Here is a 22,316-nt window from a genome sequence, read left to right on the forward strand (position 1 = left end):
TTATTTAACAGATGTTTTGTGTGAGACAAAACAATAAACAAAATTTTATTTTCAATTTGATATGTATTCACCAAACATAGATCTGAAGCTGACCAAAACAAAATATACACAAAAAAGTCATGTAATTAAACTGTAAACTTGTAAAAATATGTAGTATGAAAATTCGATTACAACAATAAGATAGAAAAAAAAATCTAACAATAAACTAAAACTAGTAGAACCAGCGAGCAATTTTAAATGATTAACCAAAACGCACACAATCTTATTAAAGATTTTATGATATTTTAACTAATACTTGGAAAGGTGAAATTTGAAATTTTCTTTTGAAAAAATTATTCAAATTCTTTATATACTTGACATAATCACGGAACATCGAATGTTTTATCCAAGAAGTGCTGAGATAAAAAAAAAATCTCAAACAGTGACATAAGAGTATGCAGACCAATACAGTTACAGTATAGGTTGGTGAAGTTTGCAAGGGGCATATTTATGGTGGACAGTAAAATAAGAACATGAATAAGAACAACAAGAGCAAAGAATACAACAAGAGCAATAACAGCAAGAACAAGAACAAACACAAAAACAAGAACAAGCCTGATGTACGTCAGGAAATAGAAATTGAAATGAAAGAGTTTATGGAATAAGATAAGCTTGAGTTAAAAGAGATTTTATTAAGTAGAAGAAAGCAGATAAGAAGGAAGATAATAACATACAAAAAGACTAGTTAAAAGTAAGGATAAAGGCAAAGATATACAGGAAAAGATGGGGTTAAAGACAGCAAAGGTGTTTAACTTTTTGTTTTAAACATTATCGTTTCAATACAGTCATGCAAACACACAAAAGACTGTGTATGAAAAAATATGAAAAATACGTAACCAAAGTGGAACTAAACATTTTACCTGTTTTTACTATTAGATAATCGCAAAAAAAATAAGAATATGAAATGTAAGTGGTCTATTAAAAATGAACCCTTTTATTTGTTCTTTGTTGGTTCTATCTCTCGAGGCTGTTGAGCGGTTGTGGTCTTACAGAATCGCTGGAAAAAGTTTGCCGACCTCGTACTGTTGCGTGTTGTTATATTTTGAGGAAAGGATATTAATTTTTCTGAGCTTAAAATATAAGTTTCTGCTGAAAGAGTGGAGGAGACTTTATTGTTAATGCTGATTTGATTGAATAAACAGGTTGCTACTGTTAAACATGTATAGTAAAAAAACTCATCATAGATACCAGAATTAAATTTTGTATTTACGCCAGACGCGCGTTTGGTTTACAAAGACTCATCAGTGACGCTCGAATCCAAAAAAGTTATTGTAATTAAATTATGAATCATACTGTGTTAAACCAGGACGGCTTGCTTACTTGGCTTCGAAGTTAACCAGACGACAAAAGTGAGAATGTTATTCCTTTACATGACAGGAAAGATTTGTGTGAACAGAACTAAAATATTAGCAATTAAAACTTCATAAAATCAAGTAAAAACTATACAGAGGATACAATTGAATATAAAATGATGATTTCAATTATAAAGATTAACAAAACGTTGATTATAGAAAAATAAATCACGGTAAAAGAATAAACTAACTGTGACAGATAAAGGTACAAAAACAAAAAATAATACTTACTGTGATTAAGGCTATCATAGTAAATAGTCATGAAATATTTAGATGTGTTTCACGATGTATATTTATAAAGTAATGTTATAACCACTCTTCAAAATAGGGGACATGTTTATCTAAAATTTTAGTTTTTCCATGCGTTCACAAAAGACCCGTGAAGGGGCATTGACTGTCAAATTCATGTCCACCAATTTGACTTAAATTTTCATATTTGATTTATAAAATACAAAAACGTATATTCAAATTATTAAAAGTCTAAATAAACATTTTACAATACATGGGCAAAAAATAAGTTACAGCATTTCGTGTGTAGTTTAGTTTAGACGACATCTTATTAACTATTGAAGTAACCCCCGAAGACTGCTGACGATCATATAACCCGATATAATTATACATTTAGATATAAATAGATAGCTATAGCGAACACGTGAAATTGGATTTTTCTAGGTCTTTTTTATTTCATATTATAGGTTTAAAATATATCTTAACCCTCATTTTTACCTGTGAATGAGTTTTTCAGGTTCGAATGAGTCAGTCAAATGGTATACCCTTTACTTGTTTTACTTTGAATATTGACATTCTTTTCCTTTTCATAACTAAACACGCATAATGTATGCGTAATTCATCTCTAGATTATGATTTAAAAAGAGGGACGAAAGATACCAGAGGGACAGTCAGATTATGATTAAATTGATGGGCACATGAATACGGATTCAATGAGGTTAAATTATTCACTTGCAAGTGAATAATTCATCATCGATGTTTCTTAGTTTATTTTGACAAAATTTAGAAAAACTTGCTGCTAATTTTAAGCGAATGATTATTTTACTTTTTCAATTTCATTAAAGATTGAACAAGTAAATTCATAGTGTATATTTTATATCGTAGCTAAATAAATGCTCTTTAAATATCGTTTATTTCACAACTTTAAGTCATAACACAATTTTTTGAAACACGGCAAAAGAAAATCGAATGTATATTACGATAATAAAAAAAAAACATATATACTTTACCTAACCTTTTTATTCTAATCCAAAATAGTTAAGATAAAAATAAACAATATATTCTTCAATTATGCAGGGTAACGATTATTTGATCACAGTAGTGGTTAGGCAAACTCACGATTGTTCTAAGTTGATGTAATTTGTAGACTGTACAAGGATAAAAAAAGCAAAGGTCAATTTCGGAAGAAAAGTAAGTACTTACCCATTTAGAGGAATTGCATTCTTTTATGTATGTAGTAGACATGTAACTAACTAACAATCATAGAATAGTTGTATTCTTTGAGACATCCCTTTTTTAAAAAATATTACTATATCAGGGTACTTACTATCTTGTTTTTGAAAGCTGAAACAATAAGGTAACTATAACAGTTGGATATGTTAGTCTTTATTTAGATACATGATTTTTTCCCTTTAGTTGTTATTGGCTTTGACTAGCTTTCAGTAACTAAGTTTACTCTGAGATCTGTACATGTATCTTGATAACTTATTCCACCTTTTTCTACATGCCTGTACCAAGTCAGGATTATGACAATTGTTATCTATTAGTTTGATGTGTCGAGTTTTTGATGGGGACTCTTCGTTTTGAATTTTCCTCGGAGTTGGGTACTTTTGTCAATTTACTTTTTACTAGTAACTCATTTCAACTGATTGACATAGTTTATTCTGAGTATGTTGAACTGTCCCGCTTCTAATCCCGCATCATTCTTTTAATATGTGACTGTTCAAAGTTAGAACTCTGCAATTTAGTGCTTGTCGTTTGTTGCTGTATACTATTGATATCAGTTATATTTATTTACAAGGCAGCACTCGCACCCGCAAAGAGGAAAGGAATTAATATAAGTTGCAAAACTCGTTTCTCAATCCACTATAAATAAATAAATTGTTATCATATTTGTTTTTAGTTTATTGCGTTGTTCATAAGCCTTATATAGTTGGTATTTTCTACGGCATTCGGTTGCTGGTAGTTGCTCAAAATTCAAAAAAAAGGTAAAAATAAAATTCATTTAAGGGCAATCACTCCTATAAAGAGTGACAGTCTACTTACTTCATCAGCAAATTTGGACTTTTAACATTCCTTGCTGATCATTTTTGTGATTGAAAGTGTTTACCAATCAATTAAAATTCAAATCACATAAGGCATAACGGAAAAAAAACGATTCTCCCTTCATATCATTGTATTTACGATAAAAGGCAAAAATGATTTTTTTTTTAGTAAAATCTGTCATTTATGGGCAATAACTCCTATCAGAATTTGTCTAACACTTTTTACGTACTAGGATATGGACAAATGGTAGAGCTAATCATTCTGAACATGTTTTTTTTTCCTTTCAGATTCTATATTTATTACGGTAAAAAAAAAGACAAAAAATGCATTTCACCCCAGCCATATCGGCCGTTGGTTGACAGGTAGGGTCATCGGACACATTTTTTTTTAAACTAGATGCCCCAAATATGATTGTGACCAAGTTCGATTAAATTTGCCCAGTAGTTTCAGAGGAGAGGATTTTGTAAAAGTTAACAGACGACGACGGACGACAGACGCCAAGTGATGAGAAAAGCTCACTTGTCCCAAAAGTAACGAATAGATAAAGAAAATAATTGACATACCAAACTCAGTGTCCTGTTGTCATGAGAGAGATAACGGTACACCAGGAACACGAAAACACATTTTATAGAGGATACAGTTTACTTTAAGTGTGCACTTGAAGCTTGTAAGTTATAAGGTCATGTTCTACAATGTATATTCGCTCGAGTGTTATGGAAATACTTCCCTTGCCAAGTGAAATTAAACTAAAGTTTCTGTTTTAATTGATAGATGAATATATAATTTTCTAGTTATATGCATTTAATAATAAAAATATCTGCATTACGTTAAAATATAAACACAATATTTTGCTTGACAAACTAGCATCATCGGGCATACGTCTATCCCGGCGAAATCGCATGCAGATTTAACAAAACTTTTGCAACTAAATGAATTTTTCTCTTTTCACTGAGGAACCGCAGTATTTCGATCGTCATGCTGTAACTTCGTTGCTCCAGTTTTGTTTTTTTTTAGATTTAAAAAAAATGCAATAACACCAGGATCAAAATTTTAACTTGTAATTCAAGAGATACAATAACTTCGTCCAATTGTTTTTTTTTTTTTTTTTTTCAAGTGTGTGTATCAGTGTATCAACACATGAATTTGATACCGTGATTAGTTCTCTATGTATAATACGCAATGTAAAATTTACAGATTTACGGGTAAAAAGGTCAGATCGATTGCGTTTTTAATTGCAGTGTGAACGCACTGGTAAAGATCGAAAGAGATCGTTTTGAGCGTAGAAATAATGTGCTAACTGGTTTTATTAAGATCGATTTGAATTAGATCGAAAAATGCTAGTGTGAAGGGGTTCTAATATAGTTTATAAGAAGATATCGGTTATCAATACTCTTCAAATTTCTACTTTTTTGGCTTTCTAATTATTTTGATATGAGCGTCACTGATATGAGTCTTATAATGCCGGCGTCACAAATTCACGGGCGTACAATTAAAGACCGGCGTGCACCAGACGTACAGAGAAAATCATAACAAAGTCGGTAATATACGTTAGTTGCACGCCAGAGGAAGAGGGGGGGCAAGGGGTTTAGCTGTTATGCTGTTATGGGGCATTTTAATTCTTTGTTATCTGTTATTCTGAAAATATATTTGCTGTTAGCTGTTATTGTCTTATTCTTTGTTAGCTGTTATTGGGTTTTTAGTTTTTTTGTTATCTGTTATTGTGATAATGTATTTGCTGTTAACTGTTATTGAAAATTGGAATGTTAACATTTTTGAGACAGCCAAAATTCGGTAGAAATTAAAGAACATTGGACACAGAAGTCTACCACTATTAATATGTTGGTCCCGTATTCGAAGAAGGATTCCCTTAACATATATACCATCACAAAAGTGAGGTTCAGGACAATTCCATTATATCTTATGATTATCCTTCGTAATACATTCCATTTTTTTTGGAACATTTATTTAAAATTATCTTATTTTTTTTGTATGAGGATAATGTTTCTTGTTTCCCTTACGAACATATTAAATTAGAACAATTCTTAATATGACAAAAAGGAAAACATATGGCCAGGAATATCTGACAAGGATCTCAATTAAGGACTAGGTCCTTACATCCAGTTAACCTTTTATATTATATGGTACATAGACTCAGCTCTTTCCAAAGCAGAACCAAATACATTGTACAATGCAAGTTCCCACCATGTACTGGGTTCAGAAGCTGTACATAACTCATTACAAACAAAGATTTATTTCGTCTTCAAGCCATTGTTCCCCTATTAAACTATGTATTCTACTTACTAGTAGACTTGGTACAATCAAAAATTTGTTCAAATAAGGCCTTGGAAAATAGTGGAATAAATTACTTTTGGAGTGTCAAAATTGGTCCTACTTGATAAATTGCATTCTTATAGTTGGTGCTTTTGATTTTTCTACCCTATATACAACTTTGCCACATAGTCTTATTCAGAAAAATTCACACACCTCATTAAATGAGCATTTAAAAAAGTCAGAATGAGAATATATATATTCAAACTCTTTTAGGTCATTTTTTAGTAGCAACAAACACAAGAACTATGTCAATTTGACCTACTTTGATTCCATAACTGCCCTTGAATTTTTACTAGATATAAGTTTTGTCTCTTTGACATATTCCTCATTTCCATTCTCAATTTTATCTCACATTATTTAAATTACAAGCATGTGTGAGTTTCGATATTTGTACAAAAATAAATGCTAAAAAAAGTATTCTATAACAAATCAACAGCTACGCCATGAGCGCATGATACGCCCGTCACCTTTTTAAAATATTCGATAACTTCTCACTGTCATATCAGATATTTATTAAAATCAGTCAATATATATCATGTATATAATAAACAATACATCAAATTTTCATGAGAACTGCTGAGAACATTTTTGAGTTATTGTCCGAAAACTGGAAAATACCATCTTTTTTAATGAATAAACCCCTTAACTGAATAAAATAAAATCGGAAATAAAAATTTCGAAAGGGCGCTTACAACAATAGATATAATCAATTCAGCAAAGTTTCATGAGAACTGCTGAAAATGTTTTTGTGTTTATGTCCGAAAACTAGAAAATCTCCCCTTTTTAATTAATAATTAAACCCCTTTACTCAGAAACGTAAAATCTAAAATTTATAAAAATTGAATCGGAGCTCATGTCAATAGATATGAACAATTCACCAAAATTCCTTGCAAATTTGTGAAAGGATTTTTGAGATATTATCAGAAAACAGGAAAAAAAAAACACCATTTGTATTGAATCAAACCCCATTACTCAGAAACTTAAAATCTAAAATTTACAAAAAAAAAAACGATAGGGAGCTCACGTCAATAGATATAAACAATTTCCCAAAATTTTATGTAAATTGGTTAAAGAATGTTTGAGTTAATGTCCGACATGTTGACGACGGACAGACAAGAATATACCAAATACATATCTAGATACATAATTCTGAAAACCATGTTCATAGAAAATGGAATTCATTACAAAGGATTATACCCGTAATAAGAAATACTGGATTTGTCAAGGACCCGACTTATTTTAATATTTCATTTACTGTTATCTGTTTTTGTCCATTTTAATTCCTTGTTATCTGTTATAAGCCAAATCAATTTGCTGTTTTGCTGTTATTGGGACCCCCCTTGCCCCCCCTCGAGGAACACTAAGTAATCGTTAAACTCGCGTTGCATAAGTTTGGAGTACGTCGAAGTGGAAAGGTATACGCTTTGTGAACGCTATAACTCCAGGAAATTTTCATGCAGCATAAAAATTTTCCATCCAGCTCAGTCAAGCGTTTGTCTAGCGTATAAGATATTTTTTATTTCCAATTATGGGCCCCAAAGGGCATAAACATTACAACATCAATAATTTTTTCATAATACAATACAAACAATGAGATAATAAAAAAAAAAAAAAGTTAAACGAGAACTATTTAAGTTCTTAAAGAATACGTAGATAAAGAATCTATAGTATGTTTTTTTTTTTTTAATACTAATGCATTTTATTGCAAGTGTGGTTGATATAGATAACAAACAAGTAGCCCAAAAAGAAAAAAAGAAAAATAGATATCCACATATGTATAATACACAAAAAGTTGGATCAATTAAATATATAATAATTAGCCAAAAAGAAAGTAGAAATTAAACATGTCCATGACTCATCCTGTGTCAGCAGCAAATAGGAAAGCATTATGATTTCCTAAAGGCAGCTGACACCAGGGGGCGATACCTTATGGGCCATAGGTATATATATATACATGTACGCTACACGCACGTAAAACATACGCTACTAGCGCGTTTAATAAACTATAGATAAGTTTGAGACACGTTTAGGGCACGTTGTATACGCTTCAAAATCGTTTGACTATATTTAAAGTTTGCAGCCCAATTTTTTTTTTGTACTGAAAGCTATAGTATAGGGCCTATGTCCTAGATAATTTTGAGTAGCATAAAAAGTAAAAATGATTTTATATTTATTTTTGGCCAGACAAGATTTGAAAGTCACCTTTCTCCAAATGATCCGTCCCGTTTTATACGCCAATGAAAATTGGTATCGTAGTCCTAAATGTTTCGGAAATTAGTCAAGTCTATTTTTGGAAATCTCTCGCAATAACACTGATCATGATTGGAGACAGGTCGAAATCTGATTGGCTCTTTAGGCAGCAAAAATATTTTCGGACGATATCATTTCATAGATTTATAAAATTATTAAGACATATACTACTTCAAAAGATTATTAATTTCAATTTGGATATTTCAAATCATCAAAATTTCAGTTTTGATGGATCAGCTACAATAACTATGTTACGAAACTAAAGCTTTGAATCATCAAAACAAAGCTAATCACGTGACTTTGTTGATGTTATGATTCGTGAAATGGAAGTGAATGCATACCATCTTATTTGTTTAGAGACAGGTAAATTTTTTACGAGACATTCAGATTAGAGACAATGCCTTATAATTTGAGAGTTTGTAAGTATGTACGAACACATTTTGGTGAATTGCATATAGTATGGAATGCAAAAATGATCTGCATAATTTTCTCAAATCAAGTCTCTAGCTGTGATTACCAAGAAAAAAGGTTAAGATGTCGCTTTTGACAGATGTAACGAGATTTAGTTTGTAATGTTTAAATGTGTACTTTCTCCAAAGAAAGATTTGAATTGAAAATTATAAAATTGAACTTCATGACTGATCTAGAGCGTTTTATTTGGAAAACAAGACGTTCTGTTTTTTACTTTGACGCCTTACAGGTCACTGTGCACATATATGGTGCATGCAATACAATTGTATATTTTTTAACTCTCTTTTTCCTTCTTTCTTTGTTCTCGGTGACACATTTATGTCAAGTTCCAAAGCTTTTTTAAGTACCCTACAGACGAGTCATTTTTTCTTCATGCTTGAAGACATTGATTTGATATTTGGTGTATTGTTTTATCATGACAAGTTACAGGTCAAGTTCAATTTCCACGATTTTAGCTTTTCTCCTTGTTCAGTTAAAGCTGGGACTATTATAATAGCAGGGATCTCAATGGATGAAAATTGAACGATGGAGGAACTTTCATCATCACAAACCGTGTTTACACTGTACAGTGTAGTGTGTTAGAAAGTATTTCATCCCTCCATGCCAGGAATGGTGAACATGCTAGTTGACTGCTTATTTAAATTATATTTATTTGAATTTGCATTATAGAAGTATCAATATTTTCTTTAATTGTTGTTTGTAACCATTCATATACCAAGCCTTCATGCATGGTCCCCCCTTATATAGTCGAGAATGACCAAAAGCTGTCATGAAGGTCCCTATGCAGTTTTCTTGCTATTTTTGGTAATTGTTATATATGGGGGTTAAAAATCATGTGGAGCTTATTTTTCACGGACACTTCGTGTCCAACTTAGAAGTCATGAACCCATTACCAGTATATGGCTGATTTGCAACAACAACAAAATGATTCGTATTGGTTATGTAAAAGGTTGAAGAGATTTGTAAAGCAAACGTTGACAATGAAAAGGTTTTTAATTACTTTATCTAGCAAATTGATGCTATGTAACATGCATCATTTGAGTCTGAATATAAACCAGAAACACGGATGTATCAATTTGATTGAAAACTACGAAATGAATTCGGAATTACGATACAGTATTTCTTCACTGTAAATTTTTTAATTTTAAAGTAATTCTATTTTATCATTGCAGGAGTACTAGAGTTATTTGCGATGAATAATATAAATGTTTTACATCTTATTGTGTACTTCTTAAAAAAGGGGGTGCTGATTGTGTTAGTCAAAATAAAAGCATGTGTTCGACTTGCTAAAGTAAACTGTTTTCTTTGTAACTGGATTATTAATTTATTTATTTAATCTAAGTAATCGTAAGCATTTGCTGAAACTTAGTTGAATAATTTGATTTTAAATCAGCTATCTTTAGAAAGCATCTCCTGTCAGAGAGAATACTATCTGAAGATAGCTGATTTAAAATCGAATTTTTTAATCTAAGTAAGTTGATCTACCTGTACAAGCTCAGGTACAAGTGATAAGCAATCTTAATCTGGATATTAAATTGTGAAGAATTTCTAGTTAAAGACTTAAGATGAATTTAATGATGTGTTTTGTGACTTACAAAAATGTAAGTACATTTGTACATGTAATAAGTCATAATCTACCATTTCAATCATCAATTTTAGATATACATGTAAACAGTCACTGAATATAGTTTTTATGCCCCACCTACGATAGTAGAGGGGCATTATGTTTTCTGGTCTGTGGCTCTGTTCGTCTGTGCGTCCGTTCAGGTTAAAGTTTTTGGTCAAGGTAGTTTTTGATGAAGTTGAAGTCCAATCAACTTGAAACTTAGTAGACTTGTTGCTTATGATATGATCTTTCTAATTTTAAAGCCAAATTAGACTTTTGACCCCAGTTTCACGGTCCACTGAACATAGAAAATGAAAGTGGGAGTTTCAGGTTAAAGTTTTTGGTCAAGGTAGTTTTTGATGAAGCTGAAGTCCAATCAACTTGAAACTTAGTAGACTTGTTGCTTATGATATGATCTTTCTAATTTTAAAGCCAAATTAGACTTTTGACCCCAATTTCACGGTCCACTAAACATAGAAAATGAAAGTGGGCGTTTCAGGTTAAAGTTTTTGGTCAAGGTAGTTTTTGATTAAATTGAAGTCCAATCAACTTGAAACTTAGTACATATGTTCCCTATAGTATAATCTTTCTTATTTTAATACCAAATTAGATTATTACCTAATTTCACGGTCCATGGAACATGGAAAAGAATAGTGCGAGTGGGGCATCCGTGTACTTTGGACACATTCTTGTTAACAGGTAATTTAATGCATCAAATTTAAACAGTTCATAACAAGCATGACAAGTATTGTATCAACATTTTATTCTTGTATAAATTCAAATAGGTGATTGGTACAAGATGTGTATTGCTATCAAATTTAAAGTTAATCAACTAAAACGCTACCATTAATTCCAATTCATTTCTAAGGCAAGTAGGAGAAATGATAAATTACCAGTATGATAGATAACTGTCATGATTTTAAATCAACAACATGTTTGTGTACATGCAAAGTTTTGAGTATTCTTGTCAGAATAATTTAAACGAAAATTATATTAAAAAGTAAGATGTAAAAATCATTTTATCTCTTCTTCATGTTCTTATACAAATGTTCTATTGAAAGAATTTGCATCAGTTTTGAGAAATCCTTGATCTTTAGGCAATAGAAGAAAGTCTATTGAAGTACATTCATTATTTAAAGGGGAGTCCAGATTGGGTTTACAGAATAGAGAAAAAAAATTAGAGAAGACAGCTCAAGCATGTCAAGAAAAAATAAGCAGACAAAATAATCAGCAATACAAGATCAACAAAAAAGAAATGTTTTATCATTCATGAAGTCTATTCTTGTCTACAATGTCATGAATGTTGGAAAGTGTCCTTTGTTGATTATAAACATCAGACCTACATGTATGGGTGAGCGACTCAGAGCCTTAAGTTTGTTATTAAAAAAAATCACTTCATACACATAATGATATTAGGATTATGGCTCCCTACAAATGTATATAGATTTGTGCTTTCTCTAAACTCATTTTATCATAATTTTTAAGCTGTAATCGATGTTTCTTAAAAGTTTATATATCATCTATTAAAGATCTATAAGAAATAAGATATTTATGGAATGTGTTACACTACAATTCTGTGTCTGTATTGTAATAAAATAATAATCATTATTAATCTGATAGTTAATGAAAAACTCAATAGTCATGATAGTACAGACAACTTATACATTTAACAGCAGTATTTTTATGCCCCACCTACGATAGTAGAGGGGCATTATGTTTTCTGGTCCGTCCGTTCATCCCACTTCAGGTTAAAGTTTTTGGTCAAGGTAGTTTTTGATGAAGCTGAAGTCCAATCAACTTGAAACTTAGTACACATGTTCCTTATAAATATGATCTTTCTTATTTTAAAACAAAATTAAACTTTTGACCCCATTTTCATGGTCCACTGAACATTAAAAATTAAAAGTGCGAGTTTCAGGTTAAAGTTTTTGGTTCAAGGTAGTTTTTGATGAAGTTAAAGTCTAATCAACTTGAAACTTAGTACACATGTTCCCTTTTGGTTGATCTTTTTACTTTTAAGGCTAAATTATATAATTTACCTAATTTCACGGTCCATTGAACATGGAAAATGATAATGCGAGTGGGGCATCCGTGTACTTTGGACACATTCTTGTTTGTAAACTACTCTATAAGGAAAAGGGCTTGGATCAATTCGCCGGACCTAACACAGGGAATTTGAACTAGCTTTAAACATAATGTTGGAAGAGAGGCCTCTTATGCCGGTGTCACACATTGGCGTATAGACTGGCATGCACCAAACGTATAGAGAAAATTGACAAAGTTGGTATACATTATTTGCATGCCAGAGGAACGCTAAGCAATTGTTAAACACGCGTTGCATAAGTTTGAAGTACGTCGAAATACAAAGATATACACTTGGTGAACGCTACAACTCGAAATTTTTATGCAGCATAAAAATGTTCATCCAGCTTAAGCGTGTGTCTAGCGTATACATGTACACTACACGCACGTTATACATACGCTACAAGCGCGTTTAACGCGCTAAAGATAAGTTTGAGACACATTTAGGGCACGTTGTATACCCTTCGAGATCGTTCGACTTTAACTAAAACGTATGTGGGTGTGTTTGTAACAAACACCCCATAATAGAACGTCCGAGATACGACCGGGACGCGTCTCAAATACATTCAAGAAACCTGTTTCCTTAGTAGCATGCATTCCATGTATGTTAGACAAACGACAGGCATACGCAACCATAAGTTTCTTGAACGCCTGATAAATGTTAGGTACGCTTCTTGTATGCACAATACACGCTTAAAGCTCGTTGTGCACACACACCTGGCGTACGTCGGAGCTATACACTGATTTGTGACGCCGGAATAAGGCAAAGTGATTGATTTAGTCAGTTTCACTAGTCTGTTAACACTGAAGTTATGTGTTCAAAACAGACAGGAGTATTTGGCTATATATCTGAATGGACTAAGGATTGTTAGATATTTTGCCAAATTTGGTGGTTCTCTCAAGGCATGCTGGCCAAGAGTGAATAAAGTGCTGATAAACACTGACAATCAGAATTCCCCAACAATGTTAAAAGCTAAATTACATTAGTGCTATGACTTCTAGCCAGATAAAACTCTCATATTTTATAGACTTAGTATCATCAACCCTGTCAATTATAGTTGTCATCTTGTCTAATTTGTGGGGATTTCTCCCATGAGTAAATTAGAGTGGTGTTACATAATTATATTAGATCTGTTACACACTTAAAATCCTTGAACATCTACAAAATGTACATGAACAAATGGTTGTAATTCTAAATCCTCCTAAAAAAAAGGCATTCAAAGGGCTTTCAAAGGACTCATAAGCACATACACAATGTACATGTATATAGCTATTCAAATCGCTGATAACATATATTAGGAACATTTCTATGATTTAGATACATGTACATGATCGATGTACATTGTAATTGATCATGAGGTATAAGCTTTAAAGATAAATTTTTCTCAGCTACATGAAGAGCACCTCAATTCCTTGAGCATATAATATAAGTGTATGTCAATGAATATGTGTTATTATGCATTAGATGTTTATTAAGTCTTTAAGCCTTAAAGTGAATTAAGAAAATTGAGACAACTTTATCTGAATGCATAAAAGTGAATAGTCAATAAAGGTTTTGATTTTTGATCAGTTTAATGTTTTATACGTATACGTAATGCATGCAAATGTTCATCATCATCATCTCTGTGAGCTTAAGACAATAGACAATATTTTATTCGCACAAACACATTTACATTAAATGGTTATGGCATACAAAATTAAAACAATAAACTGACAATAGTTAAATTGATTATAACTATATTAGAGTGACAGTGGTATTCACAGCGAAGAAGAAAAAGGCTATAAATATCAACAGTTTACACATTGTTAATGTTCATGAACAATTATAAAAAAGAACACAAACAAAAATTAGGTTGCATATTAAACAAAGTTACACAGATGTTCTTAATAAAAGACAATCATTAATATACTTTATGGTGATTTTTATAATGACTGGTAGACTGCTATTTAAAAGTACAGTCAAATGATTTAATGTTATAGTGGACTGCAATTTAATAAAATTGAAATTAAGATTTTTATTAATATTTTGTATATAGGTATCCCTTAATGATTTATAGCATGGACAGATTGAGAAGAAATGGTATTCATCCTCAATTTCTTGTCTGTTAAAGGATAAGCAAATGCGTTTATTTCTTTCAATGTTGGTATAACGCCCTCTTTCAATTGCTAGGGAATGCGCACTTAGTTTAAATTTACTGAAAACTAATCGGTCGGTTTTGAATTTACATATATCAATATATGGGGGCCTTTTTCTAATTCTTTTAGTATGACAAAAGAAATTTAATTTTTCACATTTATTGATAGAACAATTCATAATTTGATAAGCCTGGTCATAGATTCTTTGTTGGATACTATTTATGTGATATTTTAAATTAAAAGTATTAAAAGTGAGATGACCAAAACCTAATTTATTTAACCAGTCTTTTACAATGTTAACCCATTTACTTGTTTTCTCTACATTATTATATATTTTATGGACTAAAGTGTTAGGAGAGTTTACAATGTGGTTTAGAAATTTTATAGCTGAAAGGTGAATTTTAAAGTACAAAGGGATTCTGTTTGTCTCAGTTAAACAGGCTACATTTGTTGTTTTGCACTGTACTCCTAAAATTTCTTTAATAAATTTAATATGTAAATGTTCAAATGGATCTGAATCTTTGAACACTTGGCTTACACCCCAAACTTCACTTCCATAAAGAGTTATTGGAACAACTAAAGTATCAAATAATTTTTCAAGCATACTGCAGGAATTATCTAAAGAGACTGTTTTTTTAATTTTAAACCAAGCTTTTCTTCCTTTTTCCATAAGATTTTTTTTTGAATGATTTAAACTTCCTGAACAATTTATAGTTATTCCAAGGTAACAAATAGATTTAACAGTCTCAAGATGTTCTTTTTCTACTTTAAAATAATTACAATGAGATTTTCCATTAGAATTGAATATTATAATTTTTGATTTTTGTTTGTTAACATCAAGTTTCCATAGGGAACAAAATTTAGTTAACTAATTTAGTGCATTTTGTAGCCCTTCTTGGGTTTCAGACAATAAAATAATGTCATCTGCATATAATAATGATGTTAGTTTAACATCTCCTATAATAATTGGTTGAGTGTTTGCATGATCAAGGTCATTTACAAGGCCATTTATATAAATATTAAACAAAGTGGGGCTAAGTACATCCCCTTGTTTTACTCCGCAATTTGATATAAATTCATGGCTAATACCATTTTGAAATTTAATTCTGCATTTGTTGTCATTATACATTGATTGGATGACGTTAAAAAGTTTGCCTGGAAGTCTGTTTTGGAGTAGAATGTAGAATAAACCCTCCCTCCAGACAGTATCAAAGGCTTTTCGCAGATCTATAAATGCTGCAAAAATTTTCTTTTTTTTAGTTTTATATTTGTCTACAATAGACTTTAATGAGAATATATGATCTGCTGTTCTAGCTTTTTCTTTGAAGCCAATCTGATTTTCACTTATCAAATTATTGGTGTTAATAAACTTCATAAGTCTAGTGTGTATAATTTTATTGAATAATTTTCCCAAATTAGAAGTCAGTGAGATACCTCTATAATTAGAGGGGTCAGATTTGTTCCCCTTTTTATGAATTAAAGTAATCAGACTTTTGTTCCATAATTTTGGGAAGCTGCCTTTCATAAATACTAGGTTAAAAAGTTTTAATAGGGGTTCTAATAATACTGGCATACCGCATTTAATCATTTCGTTAGAAATTAAGTCTTCAGCTGATGATTTACCATTTTTAAGTGTTTTAACTGCATTTAAAATTTCAGCTGGCTGAATGTGTTTATTAAATTCGTTGTCAGAGTTGCATGTATTTAGTGTCTTTTTTAAGGCTGTTAATTTTTCAATAATTATGTCATGGAATTTATTGTTTTGGATATTAGAAGTACTGTTCATTTTTTTAAAGTAGTTTATAAATAATTCTTGATCAAAATTGTTTTCCTCTTTTATTTCTGAAAGAGAACTTAATTTGTTAAGTAAATTCCAAAATGTCTTTGGGTCTTTTTTCATATTTAGTGAAATTTGGTCACAGATTTGACTCTTGTAACTTCTTTCTTCTTGTTTACACCTTCTTCTTAATTTAGATTTGAATGAGTAAAATGATTTTCTATAGGATCCATTGTCTGGAAACTTATTTACAAGTAAACAGTACTTTTTAACTGTAGTATGGAGGTCATGACAAGAGTCTGAGAACCATGGTTTTTTATTTTTCTTAATAGGCCTATTCATGATTTTCTTTTGAACAAATTTAGTGGATAAAAGTGCTGTATCACACAAAATAGCGTTGAATTTTTCAACAGCTGAATTACAATCAATCTGTTTATCATGTACACTGGAAAAAAATGTACATTGTTAAGACATGTAAGTACATGTACAAGAAGGATATTAGAGTACATATATACAATGTATATGTATGTATTTTGATTTAAAGTTATTAATGTCATATTTACATGTACAAATATATAGGTCATTCTCTACCTGTTCACTTTAATAGAATTGTGATTAAGACAATTTCATTAAGCTGTCTGAATGTCATTTACTATTCCAGATTTTCATGTTGTCTCTAACATGTCTAAGAATGACTAAGGTAGGTCAAGCATATTACTTTTATATACATGTTATATATATGTTGAATATATATATGGTTTAGATTTGTTGTTATTAAGTACATACATGTATGTCTTGTAGGGAAGACTGTTTTGGATTTTTGTTAAATTGTGAAACAGGGAATCAGTATGACAACAGAGGAATCAAGCAACAGTAGTGACTGGGCCTTAGTTACTAATGAAGGGGAAATAGAGGTAATAATAACTTAAAATCATATACCACATGATAGACGTGTTTCAAGATTTGTAAATTGCTTTGATTCTATAAGTTATGTATCTGATACAAATTAAAATACCATAGAAAACCTGTCACTGTTTTTTTTTTTCTTTTTTTTTGGGGGGGGGGGGGGAGGGGGACTCAATTGTTAATTAAATTAAAGAGGGACAGAGATACATGTACCAGAGTGACAGTCAACGTACAAAACGTATGTTTTATTTTGGTTTCAAAATACAAAACAAAGTATATTACAAAAATACCCAGCTCCATGGGAAATTCTCTTATCAAATGAAAAACTCAAAAACATCACATGAATGGAAAACAAATATCATATTCCTGACTTGGTACAGGTGTTTTCTTATGTAAAAAATGTACATGTACAGTTGTATCTGTCAACCAACATCATGTTTATATAAATTCCAAAACTTTTTATGAAAGGTCTGATTTCTATTTACAGAGTGAAGATGATGCTTGTTCAGAAAGTTCTATAGAATTATTAACTTCAGAGGATGAAGCTGATAGTTCTTCACAAAGAAGTTCTGATACAGGAACAGATCCATCTCGTCCATTCTTTGTTCTCAGGTTAAGGTCAAAAGGTTAGTTTCCATGAATATTCAAGTTTACCTTATCCATTAATTATCTATTGTTTGCCCATTATTCACTTTTCTGTAAACCAGACACAATAGATATAAGAAGATGTGGTATTAGAGCCAATGAGACAACTCGATTGATATTGTGACCTCATCAAAGTCACAATTTGTAAAGTAAACCATTATAGGTCAAAGTACGTCTTCAACACGGATCCTTGGCTCACACTTAACAGCAAGCTATAAATGGCCCAAAAAAACCTAGTATAAAACCATTTAAACGGGAAAACCAACGATCTAATCTATATACAAAATGTTCCTGACTTTAGGACAGGTGCCAAAAACACAAGCCTTCCTATATATATGGTGATTACCACCTGCCTACCATTGGAAGAGTTCATTTTAGTCAAATCAAATGTTACCAAAGATTTATTAGAAAATATTGAATTCAAAGGCTTTATAATAAAAAAAATATGTAAAGTACACTAAATTCTTATGACCAAAGAAAAGACATGGCATGTTAAAAATTCTTCAAACTTATAAAGACTTTCTTAAAGTTTGCCAGCCGTCTCCCATTGACCATGAACTAGCATGACTAAAAAACCACACAAGTTGTATTGAAACAAAAGTGTTGATACTAACAGATACATTGTGTACTAATGGATAGGACTAATATACTGAATTTTTAACTTTTTTTCACATATTGACTTATGGCTAGATTCATTTTCTAATGTTGATGAATATTAGTATCATATATTTAACTGTCATATACATTTATTTAGAAAATTATAAACACATTAATAAAGGCCTTCTTGTATGGATTGGATGTTCCAACTAAACATGGTAAACCGTTGTAACTATTAAGGGATAAAGGTTAATAGTGATTTAAATCTATTGGTATACCTTTATTTTTATTTCATACTGGAATTTACCATGTTTACAGTCCAAATGTTAAAAAGCTGGTTGTTATTATGTTGATAAACATTTAGATTTTTTAAATTCTTATTGGCCTTAAAGCTTATACATGTTAAAATAAAACTGATCAGGGTAACTATTCACTCTACAATAAATAAGTTACTTTAAGGTTCAAATATTAATCAAAAAGAAAATATCAGCTCTCTCACTTACATTATGACCTATAAATTAACAAAAAATACTTGTATTTAAAAAAAAATGACAAGCCGTCAAAATAAATGATGCTAATTCTAGAAGTTTGCATGCAGGTAAAACACTAATTTAGTGACAGTAGATACACTAGAAATGAAAGTACATAAATGATATAGTACAAATAAAAAGATTTTACAGTTTAGAGGTCGGGAACTCTCACTTTTCAAAAATCATGTACAAATTATTTTTTTTTTTTTTTTTTTTTTTTTATAAAGTTATAATTTTAATGGGATACTGATTTATTAAGAGTATATATAGTATATCTACCGACTGTGCGAGGGCTGTATAGCCAGTCAAGGTTGTTAAACACTTCAATATATATAGTATATGATATTACTTTCTAGTGGATTTTTATACAACCGCAAAAATTTTAATTTTTCGTCGTATATTGCTATCACGTTGGCGTCGTCGTCTGCGTTGTCGTCGTTGTCGTCATCGTCCGAATACTTTTAGTTTTCGCACTCTAACTTTAGTAAAAGTGAATAGAAATCTATGAAATTTTAACACAAGGTTTATGACCACAAAAAGAAGGTTGGGATTGATTTTGGGAGTTTTGATCCCAACAGTTTAGGAATTAGGGGCCAAAAAAGGGGCCCAAATAAGCATTATTCTTGGTTTTCGCACAATAACTTTAGTTTAAGTAAATAAAAATCAATGAAATTTAAACACAAGGTTTATGACCAAAAAGAAAGGTTGGTATTGATTTTGGGAGTTGAGGTCTGAACAGTTTAGGAATTAGGGGCCAAAAAGGGGCCCAAGTAAGCATTATTCTTGGTTTTCGCACCATAACTTTAGTTTAAGTAAATAGAAATCTATGAAATTTAAACACAAGGTTTATGACCACTAAAGGAAGGTTGGGTTTGATTTTGGGAGTGTTGGTCCCAACAGTTTAGGAATAAGGGGCCCAAAGGGTCCAAAATTGAACTTTGTTTGATTTCATCAAAAATTGAATAATTGGGGTTCTTTGATATGCCAAATCTTACTGTGTATGTAGATTCTTAATTTTTAGTCCCGTTTTCAAATTGGTCTACATTAAAGTCCAAAGGGTCCAAAATTAAACTAAGTTTGATTTTAACAAAAATTGAATTCTTGAGCTTTTTTGATATGCTGAATCTAAACATGTACTTAGATTTTTGATTATGGGCCCAGTTTTCAAGTTGGTTCAAATCAGGATCCAAAATTATTATATTAAGTATTGTGCAATAGCAAGAAATTTTCAATTGCACAGTATTCAGCAATAGCAAGAAATCTTCAATTGCACAGTATTGTGCAATAGCAAGAAATTTTCAATTGCACAGTATTGCGCAATAACAAGAAATCTTCAATTGCACAGTATTGTGCAATAGCAAATATTTTCAATTGCACAGTATTGCGCAATAGCAAGAAATATCTAATTGCACAATATTGTGCAATAGCAAGAAATTTTCAATTGATTGGAGTTATCTTTCTTTGTCCAGAATAGTAGTTGAATCAACTTAAATCATTGTTGTATACAATATACAATGTATATTTACTTTTACTACCAACTGATAAATTAAAACAATCTTACCATTCAGTGATAACAAGCACCTTTTGTTACATTTTAATATTTTATGATGTATTTAAATGAGTAGTTATTGTTGCAAACTCCATTAGAAATTTGAATTGAGATCAGTTTTGGAAAAAGGGAAAGGGGGATGTGAAAACAAAAATGGGGGAGGGGGGGTAAATTTTTCTCATTTCAGATTTCATAAATAAAAAGAAAATTTCTTCAAACATTTTTTTGAGAGGATTAATATTCAACAGCATAGTGAATTGCTCAAAGGAAAAAAAAGTATTTTAAGTTCATTAGACCACATTCATTCTGTGTCAGAAACCTATGCTGTGTCAACTATTTAATCACAATCCAAATTTAGAGCTGAATCCAGCTTGAATGTTGTGTCCATACTTGCCACAACCGTTCAGGGTTCAACCTCTGCGGTCGTATAAAGCTGCGCCCTGTGGAGCATCTGGTTTAAAATGAAAAAGGATTATCTAGTTTTCATATTTGGGTATCTTTATAAAACCTGTTTGATGTACAGGATTTTCTTGGTAGTGGATACAATTTTCTTTAAATAAATTCTTCAGTTCACACTCAAGGATACATAAATAATGCAGATTATTCCTTGTCCTTTAAACTGTTGATTGCTAGTAATAAAGCTGAACAATTTCAACAATTTTATTGATGTATTGTATTGGTGTTTATTCCAGAACTGCTGACAGAATCTGACTCTGATGATAAGGAAGAATCAGCTAAAAATGTTACTAAACATGAGAAAGTTTCTACTGTACCACATGCAGCCATACAAGGAGAAATGGCTGCTACTAATGATAAAGGTTCTACTGTACCATGTGTAGCCATACAAGGAGAGATGGGAGCTACTACTGATGGTGCAGGAGGAAGCCAGGAAATTAATACAAAAAGCAAAAAATGTGAAGCTGATGAAATAAATTCAATCACTTCTGAAATGGAAAATGTTGGTTCTAATTCTGGAAGTAAGATAGAAAATAATGAAACTACTTCATCTGTCAACTCTGATATCAAAGATGACATATCATTTCCCAGTAGCTCTGGTCAAAGTTCATCAGATGAGAGTGTTCCTGAAGTGTTACATTTGGTGGCTCACTTATCAGACTCAGGAGAAAGTTGCTCAGACTTCAAAATTAAAGAAAAAGAAAATATGGGAAGAAAAGAAAATAGTGTAAAACAAACAGAGGAAAATGCTGAAGAAACTGATACAGGAAGTGACAGAACTCAAGAGACAAATAGTTTACAAAGTTCAAATTTTTCATTGATGGATCATGAAGAGAATGAAAATGAGGCTAGAAATGAGATAGAGGCTGAAGGTCAGGGTGCTTTCCAAAGTGATCAGACAGACAATGCTAATGAAGATGATACCTTTACCTTGTTAGAGAGAGATACTGAGGGTCTAGTACATAGATCTGGACACCGGTATATGGAAAATGGTGATGACTTAATACAAGAAACAGCTTTTCGAAGTAAGAATAAAACTTCTTTGCCAAATCATAATTACTGTTACCTGAAAAACTCATTTTTGTCGAGCCTGTAACTTTTGTTGCAGAAAGCTCATCATAGGGATAGTGATTCATTGGTAGTGGCTACTGCAGCGAGGGTGTTAGCTTATTTTTAAAAGCTTTATATTTTAGAAGGTTGAAGACCTGGTTGCTTCATACATTGTATATAGATGCCTCATGTTTCCGTCTGTCACATGTCCATTGTCCTTGACCTCATTGTCATGGTTAAGAGACTACTTGAAAAAAAAGTTAAA

General features: G+C 31.2%; 2 protein-coding genes across 7 annotated transcripts in view; one reads left to right on the forward strand and one right to left on the reverse strand.

Annotated features, from left to right (window-relative positions):
• Nucleotides 1-4,306, reverse strand: part of LOC143073308 (uncharacterized) — a 129,020-nt gene extending 124,714 nt beyond the window's left edge. For 3 of the 4 annotated variants that reach the window (XM_076248741.1, XM_076248740.1, XM_076248738.1), the window contains exons 1-2: nucleotides 4,229-4,306; nucleotides 2,947-2,963 (exon numbers count right to left, since the gene is read on the reverse strand). The gene's annotated coding sequence lies outside the window, so the exon portion shown is untranslated. The remainder of the gene's footprint in view (nucleotides 1-2,946; nucleotides 2,964-4,228) is intronic. The other variant, XM_076248739.1, reaches the window with a different exon arrangement.
• Nucleotides 4,307-8,486: 4,180 nt separating this feature from the next.
• The window catches only part of LOC143073310 (uncharacterized), a 30,449-nt gene continuing 16,619 nt past the window's right edge, over nucleotides 8,487-22,316 (forward strand). Inside the window, exons 1-5 of one of the 3 annotated variants that reach the window (XM_076248743.1) lie at nucleotides 8,570-8,609; nucleotides 10,934-11,022; nucleotides 17,120-17,232; nucleotides 17,712-17,850; nucleotides 21,238-22,026. In XM_076248743.1, the coding sequence (XP_076104858.1) occupies nucleotides 17,167-17,232; nucleotides 17,712-17,850; nucleotides 21,238-22,026 (994 nt within the window). In that variant the 5' untranslated portion in view covers nucleotides 8,570-8,609; nucleotides 10,934-11,022; nucleotides 17,120-17,166. Of the gene's footprint in view, nucleotides 8,610-10,933; nucleotides 11,023-16,999; nucleotides 17,019-17,119; nucleotides 17,233-17,711; nucleotides 17,851-21,237; nucleotides 22,027-22,316 lie in introns of those variants that run through there. The other 2 variants (XM_076248742.1, XM_076248744.1) reach the window with 2 other exon arrangements.

Source organism: Mytilus galloprovincialis, chromosome 4, assembly GCF_965363235.1.
Source record: "Mytilus galloprovincialis chromosome 4, xbMytGall1.hap1.1, whole genome shotgun sequence".
NCBI classification, from domain to species: domain Eukaryota; kingdom Metazoa; phylum Mollusca; class Bivalvia; order Mytilida; family Mytilidae; genus Mytilus; species Mytilus galloprovincialis.